This window comes from Lemur catta, chromosome 3 (assembly GCF_020740605.2).
Source record: "Lemur catta isolate mLemCat1 chromosome 3, mLemCat1.pri, whole genome shotgun sequence".
In the NCBI taxonomy this organism is placed as follows: Eukaryota; Metazoa; Chordata; class Mammalia; order Primates; family Lemuridae; genus Lemur; species Lemur catta.
This window is the reverse complement of record NC_059130.1, coordinates 51,424,385-51,436,907: the sequence shown is the minus strand read 5'-3', so window position 1 is coordinate 51,436,907 and position 12,523 is coordinate 51,424,385. Positions and strand designations below refer to the sequence as shown.

The following is a 12,523-nucleotide window of genomic DNA, read 5'->3' as shown; positions in this document are numbered from 1 at the left end:
CAATTGCATGGTGGGTCAGCACCATAAACCCCCATGTTGCTTAAGAGTCAACTGTACGTATGATTTTTTTCCCCTTGACATCATGTTTTCTGGAACATGTTCTTAATGAAGGTTTTGAAATAAGGTAGTACAGGGTAGGCGTTAAGAGAAGGGTCTCAAGACGGCCTGAGTTTGAAGCCATCTAGCTGTGTGACCTTAGGCAGATTACTTACCTTACCTCTGGAAGCTTCAGCTGTCTCATTTATAAAACAAGAATACTTAGCTCATACGGTTACATGAGATTTAAATGATAATGTATTATTATTTCTAAGCATATGTTCCCAAGGTGAAATTGAACTTGCTTATTAAAAACTGTCTTTGTCCATTATCTGTTGCTATAACAGAATCCCACAGACTGGGTAAATTATAAAGAAAATAAGTTTATTTAGCTCACAGTTCTGAAACCTGGGAAGGACAAGAGCAGGGTGCCAGTGTCTGGTGAGGGCCTTCTTGCTGCATCATAACATGGCAGAGGGCAACACATGGCAAGAGAAGAAGAGTAGGTGTCCACTCAGATCTCTCTTCCTGCTCTTATAAAGCCACCAGTCCCATCATGGAGGCCATACCCTGATGACATTATCTAATCGTAATTATCTCCCAAAGGCCCCACCTCCAAATACCATCAACATATGAGTTTGAGGATTAAGTGGCTGACATATGAAATTTGGGAGACACATTCAAACCATAGCACTCACTCTCAATTATTGATCTTACACTCCATTTATTTATTTTTATCTTGGCATGTAACAGTCATTGGTCATTATCACAAGATTAACCTTGGTAATGACCACTCCTTTTTCGTGGATGTTGTTCCCATTTTGACATTACAACTTAAATCCACGGGATAGAGGTCGTGTTTTGTATCTGTTCCTTATTGGTTCTTAGCTGAGTTTTGAGTACAAAGCAGATGCCCATTTAATATTTATGAGCTAAAATTACAGTGTTACCTCCTGAGGATTGCTGAGTCATTTATATAAGAATCCAAAAGACTGGTTAATATAAAGCTTAATAATTTACTAGCTCCTTCAGATGTGAGCCAAAAATAGTATTCTAGTCAGTGTCAACCCACAAAGGATGAACAGATGTTGGCAAATGGTGCTGTTACTATACACACATCTTTTCATTCAATTCATTCACTCATTCATTCAACAAAGACCTGTTGAGTGTCTGCTTTGTGCCAGGTTCTGTCCTAGATTCTGAGAAGACAGCAGTGAGCAAGATAAAGTCCGTATCTTGAAAGTCACAGTTTGCCCTGCTTGGGTTTTATTATCTGAACTGATTCAGGAAAAGTTAAGATGTTTGTTTTTATGTCTTTTTTTTTTTTTTTTGAGACAGAGTCTCACTCTGTTGCCCAGGCTAGAGTGCCGTGTGCCATCAGCCTTGCTCACAGCAACCTCAAACTCCTGGGCTCAAGCAATCCTCCTGCCTCAGCCTCCCAAGTAGCTGGGACTACAGGCATGCGCCACCATGCCTGGCTAATTTTTTCTATATATATTTTTAGCTGTCCATATAATTTCTTTCTATTTTTAGTAGAGACGGGGTCTCGCTCTTGCTCAGGCTGGTCTCGAACTCCTGAGCTCAAACGATCCACCCGCCTCAGCCTCCCAGAGTGCTAGGATTACAGGCGTGAGCCACCACGCCCGCATGTTCTTATGTCTTTTATTTAACCGAAACCACATATGCCCAAGGATAGCCACATAACCAGCCTTGTCTTTCTATTGTGGGACTCACCTGTGATTTCAGGATGAACTCCAAACATGTGAGTTTACAAAGCCCTCTTCACATAGAATGTCTTACTGATGACTAGCCTGGAAAAAAAGGTTCTCATGTTCTATGTTCTAGTCAATGGCCTGCTTTTAGTAATTTAGCAAAACAGCTGTATCCAGAAAACCTTTTTCCATATGGCCCTCTTCTGCTCCACCTGGCTCTCTCTCACCAAGCTCATCAGTCATCTTCTCTAGGAAGCCTTCCTTGCCCTGCCCTCCTCTAACCTGATTAAATACATATTTCTGGGTTCCTGTGATTTTTAAATTTTTAATCTCTATCATAGAACTTTTTTTTTTTTTTTGGAGACAGAGTCTTGCTCTGTTGCCGGGCTAGAGTGCCATGGCATCAACCTAGCTCACAGCAACCTTGAACTCCTGGGCTAAAGCGATGCTCCAGCCTCAGCCTCCTGAGTGGCTGGGACTACAGGCACGTGCCACCACGCCTGGATAATTTTTTCTATTTTTAGTAGAGACAGGGGTCTCACTCTTTCTCAGGCTGGTCTCGAACTCCTGACCTCATATGATCCTCCTGCCTCAGCCTCCCAGAGTGCTAGGATTACAGGCGTGAGCCACCACGCCCGGCCTCTATCATAGAACTTAATGCATTGTATTATCATTGTATAGTCTCTCTTTTTGCTAGATTGTGTGCTCCTTAAATTTGGAGTCTAATCCTTTTATATCTGTGATGACTATATTAAAATAAAAACAGAAAAATAAAAGGGAAGGTGTGTGGTGATATTAATAAGAATTCTCCCCAGAGCCCATTTTTCAGAGTTAGACATACCTGTGTCAAACCCAGCACAACCAGTTATTGGTTGTGTGTTACTTAACTCATTTTGGTCTCTTGCCCCTGGCACTGAGCAGGGGCTTAATAAGCATTTGCTTAATAAAAGAATAATAATAATCATTATTTTTTGTACTCCTTCTTTTATGGACTAAATGTTTGTGTCCCCTCAAAATTCATGTTGAAATCTAATCCTCAAGATGATGGCATTAGAAGGTAGGGCCTTTGGGGGGTGATTAGGTCATGAGGGGGAAGCCCTTGTGAATGGGATTAGTGCCCTTATAAGAAGAGATGAGAGAGTCAGCTTGCTCTCTTTACTCTATGAGAGGATACAACAAGAAGTTGGCAGTCTGCAACCAGGAAAAGAACACTCATCAGACACTGGATCTGCCAGCACCTTGATCTCGGACTTCCCTATCTTTAGAGCTATGTGAAATAAGTGTTTCATGTAAGCCTCCCAGTCTGCCAGGTGCAGTGGCTCATACCTGTAATTCTAGCTACCTAGGAGGCTGAGGTGGGAGGATCAGTTGAGGAGAGGAGTTCAAGACCAGCCTGGACAACATAGTGAGACCCTATCTCAAACAAAGAAAAAAAGCCTTCCAGTCTGTGGTATTTTGTTATTGCAGCCTGTGCTAAGACAGAAATTGGTACCAAGAAGTGGAGTACTGCTGTAACAAATACCTAAAAATGTGAAAGCAGGTTTGGAATTGGGTAATGGGCCGAGGCTAGAAGAGTTTTCAAAGTGCATGCTAGAAGCAGCTGAGATTGTCATGAAGGGATGTTTAAAGTCAATTCTGGTGAGGGCTCAGAAAAGCGAGAAGAGCTATAGCGAAATCTTCCATCTTCTTAGAGAATGCATACATGGTTAGGTACAGAATGTTGGTAGACATATGGATGGTAAAGGCATTCTGACGAGCTGTCAGATGGAAATGAGGAACATGTTATTGGACAATGGAGAAAGATAATCCTAAAGTGGCAAAGAATTTAGCTGAATTGTGTTCACGGTCTTGTGGTTTGTGGAAGATAGAATTTGTGAGTAATAAAACTGGATATTTAGCTAAGGAGATTTCTAAGCAAAGTGTTGAAGAAGCAGCTTGGTTCCTTCTAACTGCTAATAGCAAAATTTGAGAAGAGAGAAATGACTTGAAGATGGGATTATTAAGCAAAGGAACTAGAACTTAAAGATTTGGAAAATTCTTAACCTATCCATATTGCAAAAAATGAGAGAGCAGTTTGGAAGAGAAAACTCAGGGTATGGCCAGCCAACCATTCAATAAGGAGATTAGTTTAGGGGTGAACCATGGACTTAATCAGCTCCCTAGCAGAAAACTTCCAGTTAAAATGAAGACGAAAGAGAGGGAAGGAATGAAGGAACGTTATCAGACTTCTTGGATTTTACAGGATGGTACCATAGAGCTATTTGGCTGCAAACGTGCACTATTCTTCAAGACATAGGAAGAACGACCCTGAAGGTGATTCCATGATCATCAGGGCTGCCTCCTCACTTCAAAATGGCAGTGGGGCATCACCTTGTTTTCAACAGGCCAGATGATCTTCACCCAAAGCTGTGTAGGGTAGACTTGGCCCCTACCTACAGAACTCCAGGGGCAGGACCCCTGCCTGGAAGAGCCACAGGGTAGGAACCACAGCCTCAGTGGGTGTGGAAGATGAGACTGCCACCACAGTGAGTCCCAAAGGCAGACCATTGCTCCACTAAGCCTGGAAGACAGAATATGGAGCCCAGAAGGATTATTCTTGAGCCTTAAGAATCCAAGGAATTTGCCTGGCGAGGCTTTGGAATTGCTTGGGACCCATCACCCCTACCTTCCTCCCTTTTTCTCTCTTTTGGAATGGGAATGCCTATCCTATGTCTGTCCCACTGTTGTATTCTGGAAGCACATAACTTGTTTGGTTTTATAGGTTCACAGCTGAAGAGGAATTTTGCCTCAGGATGAATTGTATTGTCCTGTCTCACCCATATCTGATTCAGATAATATTTAGGTGACACTGTAGACGTCAGCCTTTAGAGTTGATGCTGGAATGAGTTAAAAATCTGGGGGCTGCTGGGATGGAATGATTGACTGTATTTTGCATTTGAGGACATGAATTTTGGGGGGCCATGGGTGGAATGTTATGAACTGAATGCTCATCTTTCCAAAATTCATGTTGAAATCTAACCTCCAATATGACAGTATTTGGAAGATGCAAGAGATCTAGCTTGCTCTCTTTACTGTGTGAGGATACAAAAAGAAGTCAGCAGTCTGTGAGTCCTCCCCAGAACCCAACCATACTGGCATCCTGATCTTTGAACTGCCAGCCTTTAGAACTGTGAGAAATAAATTGCTGCTGTTTATAAGCCACCCAATCTATGTTATGTTGTTAAAGCAGCCTGAACTGACTAAGACACATTCCTTTCGTCTAAAACTCTCTTGTACCTACCAAATAGATCTTATCTAAGCACATTAATTGCATCTGATTTCAAAGTATAGCAGTAGAACACAGTTCTGAATACTCTTGACTAAAGAGCCTTTCTTCTCTATTTGGGACTGTCATCTTTGACAGACCAAGCAGCTTTGGAAAATCCATATGGGAGGACAAGGTCACCCCCAAGCCAACCAGTCTACACTGATATCCACAGGAGACCTTATTAATTGAGAGAGAGATGTTGGTTTCCTTTCCAATTTCTGAGATTTTCTTCTCACTCACTACTCTGCTTAGTGCAAGGCTTGGCTTTTATACATTATAAATTATTTATTTCTAAAATATGGAGAGTGAGTGGGTGGGTGGGTGAGTGAGTGAGTTGGGGAAAAAAAAGAAAAAACAAAACAAAAATAAAAAAAATAAAAAAATAGTACATAAATGCCTCCAGGAATGGTTGGTCTCATACAGAAGCATGGGTCAATAAAATAGGTGACCTTCCACTGAGAATGATGCCCCCACTTCACCCTCACCCACAGCGGGAGCCCCAGTGGCTAGGCTTGTATTCTTTGACTCTCCCCTCTTAGTTTAGCTGATTAGAGAAGCCTGAAGATGGGCCAATTGATTCTCTTAACGTCTGTATTTGAAGTTGAAATTCTTGTTTGGTCACTTCACCTGAAATCTTGTAAATTTAGAAGACTAGGGTGGTCATTTTCCATCTTATATGCAGAAAAGCAGAGAACAGGTTTTATTAGTTAGGTTACAGGTTCTGGCTTCTTTAATAAAGACCTAATACAACACCAGCTCAAATGAGATAGAAGTGTTTCTTTCTCACGTAAAAGCCTGAACCTAAGCAGTTGAGGCAGGACTAATAATCACATTAGCTCCATGCAGCTGGGGACCCAGGCTCCTTCAACCTTGTTGCTCTGCCATCCTTGACCTGCAGCTTCCACCTCTAGGTCAAGGACAATGACTTCAACTCCTGTCATCTTATTCACACCTAGGCAGCAAGGAGGAAAAAGAAGGAAATTCATTCCTTTCTATTTAAGAGCATAACCTTGAAGTTGTATGTATCACTTCTGACCATATCACATCGGCCAGAGCTGAGTAAATGCCTGCAGTTAGCAGCAAGGGAGGCTTGGAAGTGTATCCTTTAGCTGAGTAGCCTTGTTTTCAGCTAAAACTCTCTTCTCACAGAAGGGCAGAAGTGACATCGCAGGTACAACAAGCCGTCTCAGCTGGTCAGCAGGGAGTGAGCATGAAGTAGAGGCTCAGAGAAAACGCAGCGGTGAGAGACTTGGGGCCTCCAAAAGAAAGGAGAGCAACACTGCTTCTTAGTGGCATCCAGTTCTAGGCTTCCGTCCCTCAATGAGACCCAGAAACTTTCCTCCTGTGGATTATAATAAATCCCTGGTTTTGCATAAGCCAGTCCAGTGGCCTTCTGTTCCTTGAGACCAAAACCCTTATCTAATACGGTCAACCTGATTATATACTCCTGGAGGGTAAGGGACACACTTTACTTTTTTGTTTCTGTCCCAGAACAGTGCCAATGCTCAGTAGATAAATATTGACTTAATATATTGCTCCCTTTTGTGGCTGGATGCATTTACTATCTGTCTCTACCATTTTTGCCAGTTATAGAACATAGACTTCTAAATTTCCTTAAAAAATAGAAAGGGTGGAGTCATGAGGGGACCAGGGAATGTCTCAATTTGAGAACTGAAGAGGAAAATACTAACAGTTTTGGCACAGCCCTTTCCTGAAATCTGTCAGCACTCACAGGAAAGGGCCGTCAGCCGCAGAAGTAATGCAACAGCAGTCTTCCCCGCATGGCTGCACAGACCAGGAGGGCTACGTGGACTTGTTTCCCTCCCAAGCGTGGACGAATGCTTGTGGGTGTGACTTAAATACCAACGCAGTCAGCTCACCCTCAAACGAACATGCTCTAGCTTAGACTTGGAGAAGAGTCTTGCATGAAACTTTTTCTTCAGTGTTTTACATTTAACCAGCTGGAAAGAAGTATCATTTTATTAAACCTTTTTTAAATGAAAGATTTGCTTTTTTTAATGGGAAATCTGCATTCTATCAAAGGGATGGAAATTAATACTCTTGACTAGTTCATTTGATACAAAGGCCAGCACAAACAACATTGCCCAAATACATACTTGACCATCTTCAACAGAAAATAAAACACAGGGTTTTGAGAGGCTTGCCTAACTAGGGATTTTAAGCTGCATTCTGCGGTATCATAATAAAAACTGCAGGGTTCATGTTAAACCAAAGAATTTTACAAGTCTGCTTGGCATGTAGAAGGTATTCAGTTAATTCTTGTTGAATGAGTATGTTTCAAACTGATGCTGAAATAGTCTAGAAACATTTATAATATGATACATTTACATTTAACTCTCAGAACATACAGAATTTGTGAGTGAATACCAAAATTAGCTTCACACACACTGGGAAGGAAATCAAGACTATTGGGAGGATGGTGTGTGTGTAGGTGGGAGCTAGAGAGCTTTTAAAGTACAATGACCTAAAAACAGTCCATCACAGTATGGCTCCTTCAGCTGCCTATACACATTACAGCTAACTTTCACAGTGCTGAAGATTCCTAATATCTTGATAATTTTGGAGAAGGGTCACTGAGGACAGAATGCTGCTTGGTAGCATCTTTATCCTTTACTCATTTAAGAATATTTTTTTCTAGATCCTATATTTCTGAGTTTTTTTATGAAAATATGTTCATTCACCCAGTTAAATTAGATAACGCTGTGTTATCAGTATTTTCCAAGCAAACATCTTTCCTTCAGAGGTACTATGCAGGCAGATGCCTAAGGCCCCACCCCCCACCCCTGGTTTGATGATTCACTAAAAGGACTCATAGGACTTGGCGTACAGTCGTACTCACAGCTGGTCACGGAGGCAGCCTCTACCTGGCATATATGCAAATTCCAGACTCCCAGAAGGAACACAGGTGTTCAGCACAAACCATATTGTTTGCACAAATAGTCTAAGCACAACGAGCCACTCTTATCAGTTAACGGTGGAAACTCACACAAAATCTAAGTTCCCTCCCTGGCACCAGTCAAGGGCCAACCTTGAAAGCAGGCCTTTTCCCCCATAGTAGTTTAGGCCTGCTATGTGCATTATTTTCTGTCATCAAGAGAGTATCAATAATCATGATAGTGACATTATTAACAAGTTTGATGGGCTTTTGTTCCCAAAAAGTTGATGGTTAGTCCCTTCCTTTAATCATTATACAATTAACATTCATGGAGCCCTTATTACATGCCAGGCACATGTTTTAAATCATTTAATTTTTATAATAAAATCTATAACACAGGTTGTGTGTTTTTTTCCCTCCATTGTACAGAAGAGAACATTTACATCCAGCTGAGTGAGTTAGGTAGCTTGCCCAAAGTCTCACAACTAAGAATTAGTAGTGCTGGGATTGGACCCAAAGGGTCTAACTCTAGAAGCTGGGTTCTGGGGAAGTTCTTAACGATTTCACCAGGCAGCTTCCCTCTCTTTCTTTTTTTTTTTTTTTTCCCTTTTCTTAAATGTGGTCATCAAAAAAAATTACACACACACAAGCATACCTCTGTATCTGCCCATATTATATTGACAGAACACAAATACAACCAAGTACAAAACCTAGTGCAGACTGGCCTTCAAATATGTGTTGAAATGAATGAATAATTAAGCACAACTTACTCTAGCATTTATGTACTGCATCCTTACAATACTTAACTCTTGAAACTTAGTAGATGGACCCTAATGCAAGAAAACCCCACCAATAAGTATACTTTAATTACCTGTCCATTTGGACCTTTTGTAAACTGTTTCAGTATTTTTTGAAGTTTAGAAGACTAAATGTATTATTTGAAATAATACACAAGTTCATCACCACCAATGTTTTTGAATCACAATGTGCAGTGCACAGGATCACTGCTTCTTTTAAGAGATGGGCCATCAGCAGCTCTACCAGAGCCAACTAAGAAAATTCCGCCAGGGTTCTTGCTCTTGCCGCATTTGCTCAAACCAGCATGGTCTGACCTGGAAATACAACCTCAATACTTGCTGCCAGTGTTTCCATCAGTATGTGAAGGATATGGGCTTCGAGTTGGACTAAATGATCTTCCTTGAATGGATTATCCAAGACATCTACCCAACAAAAGAAACATGCTAGCTCTTTGTACAGAAAATAATGTATATATATATTTTTTGAGACAGGGTCTTGCTCTGTGTCCTGGGCTATAGTGCAGTGGCATCATTATAGCTCACTGCAACCTCAAACTCCTGGGCTCGAGGGATCCTTCTGCCTCTGCCTCCCAAGTACCTGGGACTACAGGTGTGTGCCACCATGCTGGGCTAATTTTTCCATTTTTGTTGTTGTTGAGAAGGGGTTTTGCTCTTGCTCAGGGTGGTCTTGAACTCTTGGCCTCAAGCAATCTGCCCGCCCTGGTCTTCCAAAGCGCTGGGATTACAGGTGTGAGCCACTGTGCCCAGCCTGAGAATATAAAATCTTTTAAAACTTAAAAAAATTAAAATAAAACCAAGAGCCATGAGCAATCGCAAGTGTCTGAGGCCTGCCTGCCTGGTGTTCCCAGTTCCCGCTGGAGCTCAGCTTTGGCCCAGGTGAGGCCAGACGCTGTTGTCATACAGCAGGCTTAGCCAAACATGTGGATTTGATTTCTCAGAAAGTTAAATTGGGGACGCCAGTGCCTTTTGAAAGATGTAATCTTCTCCAGAGACCTTGCAAAGGGCATGGATGACCCTGCATCTGGCTGTGAAGCTGGTAATACCCTCAAGGCGGGGAGGAAAGCAAGTTTTAACAAAGCAGAAGCAGGAAGCACCAGGCTGCCAGGAAATTGGAGTTGGAAAGATTCCAGAAAGTATTAAATGTAAGGGGATGATGACAATTGTTTGCTCTTTTGCAACTGATTCTTTCAGGACTCTATCCCAAGGTGATAACAAAACCTAATTTATATGATACTTTACTGCTTTTTTAAGTGCTTTCATGTGTATTATCTCCTGCCCACCTCATAGCAGCCTGGAAGGGAGGCCAGATCTGTAAGATCTGTATTATTATGCCCTTTTTACAGAGGAGACTTAGGCAGAAGGATAAGGTGACTTTCAGTGCTGCTCAATCTTTTTTGCATTTTTTGAGACAGAGTCTCACTTTGTCATCCAGGCTAGAGTGCAGTGGTGTCATTGTAGCTCACTGCAACCTTAAACTCCTGGGCTCAAGTGATCCTCCTGCCTCAGCCTCCGGAGTAGCGGGGACTATAGACATGTACCACCACTCCCGGCTTTTTTTTTCTGCTTTCAGTAGAGACGGGGTCTCACTCCTGTTCGGACTGTTCTTGAACTCCTGAGCTCAAGCGACCCTCCAGCGTTGGCCTCCCAGAGTGCTAGGATTACAGGTGTGAGCCACCGCGCCTGCCTGCTCAGTCTTTAATGTGCAGACAAACCACCAGCAGATCAGTAGGTTCAGTAGGTCTGGGTGGGGTCAAGAGTCTTCATTTCTAACAAGCTCCCAGCCCATATACAAGAAGAAATCAGAATGCAGAATGAATTATTTTTAAACTACATTCACAGAGAGCATAAAAATTGCATGAATACTTAAAAATACTATTATAGAGCAAATACCATGGGACCCCACTACCTGGGTAAGAGTTAGAATATTTCTTGCAGGCTTCTCCCTTATGCACCTCACCTTTCATTATTCTTCTCCCACCTCGCAGGAGAAGACACTATCTTAACTTTTGTGATAATTACTTTATAGCTTTTATTTAGGAAATGGATTTTTTGAAGAGTTTTTTTTTTCTTACCTGGTTTCTGATACTTTGAAATCACCAGTATTTCACACAAGTTAAAGGTACACAGGCCAAGGGGACAGTTCTTACATTTTGAAATGTTTAGTAGAAAAAATTCCTTTAGAGTCCAACTGGAGCCTATTCTGCAAGTGTCCAGAAAGAGAAGGAAAAACCGCAGAAAATACTGGCTTTAGGAATGGAGTGGGAGATCATGGACCCTGGGTCATCGCTACTCAAATCAATATTTAACACATCACTGACAGGTGTTCAAAGTCTATTATTGATGGCGGGACAGATAAGAATTGTGGGTGTCCAGAAGAGAAAATGAAACAGATGAGGGGGATGTCACTAAACGTTCTGTCTGCCTTTCGGTGGTCCTGTTTACGGTGGTCCCACTTCCCCTCACTTGATGAGATCATCAGTCTCGCTTTTCAAGAAAACACAATTTCATAAAACAACTGCCTATAAATACGATCGTCACTTTGTCCAGCCCCCCACCCAGTCTTATTACAAATCGGACTGGCAGCACATTCCAAGGGGCAAGAGCAAAGGCGCTGCCAGTGCTTATGTTTAACAGCAGGTATCCAGGAAGTCTTAGTGCAGCAAAAAGGAAGACCGGGACTTTCTTTTTATTTATGTATTTATTTTTTTAATCCTCACAACCATGGTAAAGACCGAGACTTTCAATAGCTTGGGAACAGGCCTGGGAATTGAACAGAGAAGGGAAGGCCCAAACAGGCTTCCTCATGTAGTCTCCACTATGTGTGTTAATTAACTATTGTTGTATAACAAACCACTCCAGAACTTATCATCTTAAAGCAGCAACCTATTATTTCTCAGGATTTGGCTGGGAGGTGTTTGTGCGTGTCTCCCCTGGGCGCACCTTGGCTGAGGGGCAGCGGGGCTGGAAGGCCCAACGTGGTTTCCTGCACGGAGCTGACGGTTGGTGCTGGCTGTTGTCTGGGGCACCTTGGATTTCCTCATCCTTGAGTGTTTATCCCAGCGCAGCTAAATACTCAGGATTTTTATGAGCTAGTTGCTAAACCACTGATAGCTTGCAATCAGCCATGGTGGGAATATTTACACCACAAAAAATCGGCAAATGGTATAAATCAGGTCTTCGTTTTCCGGAGTGCTGGTTTACCAGGACACTACTGCCTGTGTCTGAGTGTGCCCTGCAGCGGCTTGCACGGTGTGGTGCTTGGTGTATGTCCATTAAACTGAGTCTTCAGTTAAGAGGCAGAGAGTTACAAACAGCGCTGCAGTCTTATTGTCAAAAATGTGCAAAAATTTGTACAATGAGGGGACTAGATCCAAGATAGCTGAGTTTCTTTTGGGGATATGCTGTGATTACTTCTCTCTCTCTCTCTGGCATAGTTATATACTTATATCCTGAAATATAAACGTACTAATCAAGTTTCCCACAGGTCAGTCGTCCACAAGGCTACACTGATGTATTTGAGAGAAACATGAAGTTGAGGAAGAGGCAGGACTGTTCAAGAAACAAGCTTCTTCATGTGTCTTGATTTCCGTCCTCACTGCCATGTCTGTGTCCTGCATATTTTGATTTGTGCCTTTCTGTGTCTGGCCCTGCACACATCTCTGTCTCCTCTGACATTGACTAGAGTGGCTAGTTTGTCTACTTTTCTCTGAATTTGTTTGAGTTTTCCTCAGCTCTCTGCCCTGGTGAAAGGGGA

The 12,523-nt window shown here is 42.2% G+C and overlaps 1 protein-coding gene across 1 annotated transcript; it reads left to right on the top strand.

Moving 5' to 3' along the window:
• Positions 1 to 8,971: 8,971 nt before the first annotated feature.
• Positions 8,972 to 9,139, top strand: LOC123634689 (40S ribosomal protein S29-like). Its single transcript, XM_045546420.1, has one exon. It carries the CDS (start codon positions 8,972 to 8,974, stop codon positions 9,137 to 9,139), a length of 168 nt encoding a protein of 55 aa, XP_045402376.1.
• Positions 9,140 to 12,523: the final 3,384 nt, after the last annotated feature.

Excerpts from the sequence above, each read along its gene's own strand:
- LOC123634689 (XM_045546420.1), top strand. The coding sequence starts at position 8,972 with ATGGGCCATCAGCAGCTCTACCAGAGCCAACTAAGAAAATTCCGCCAG.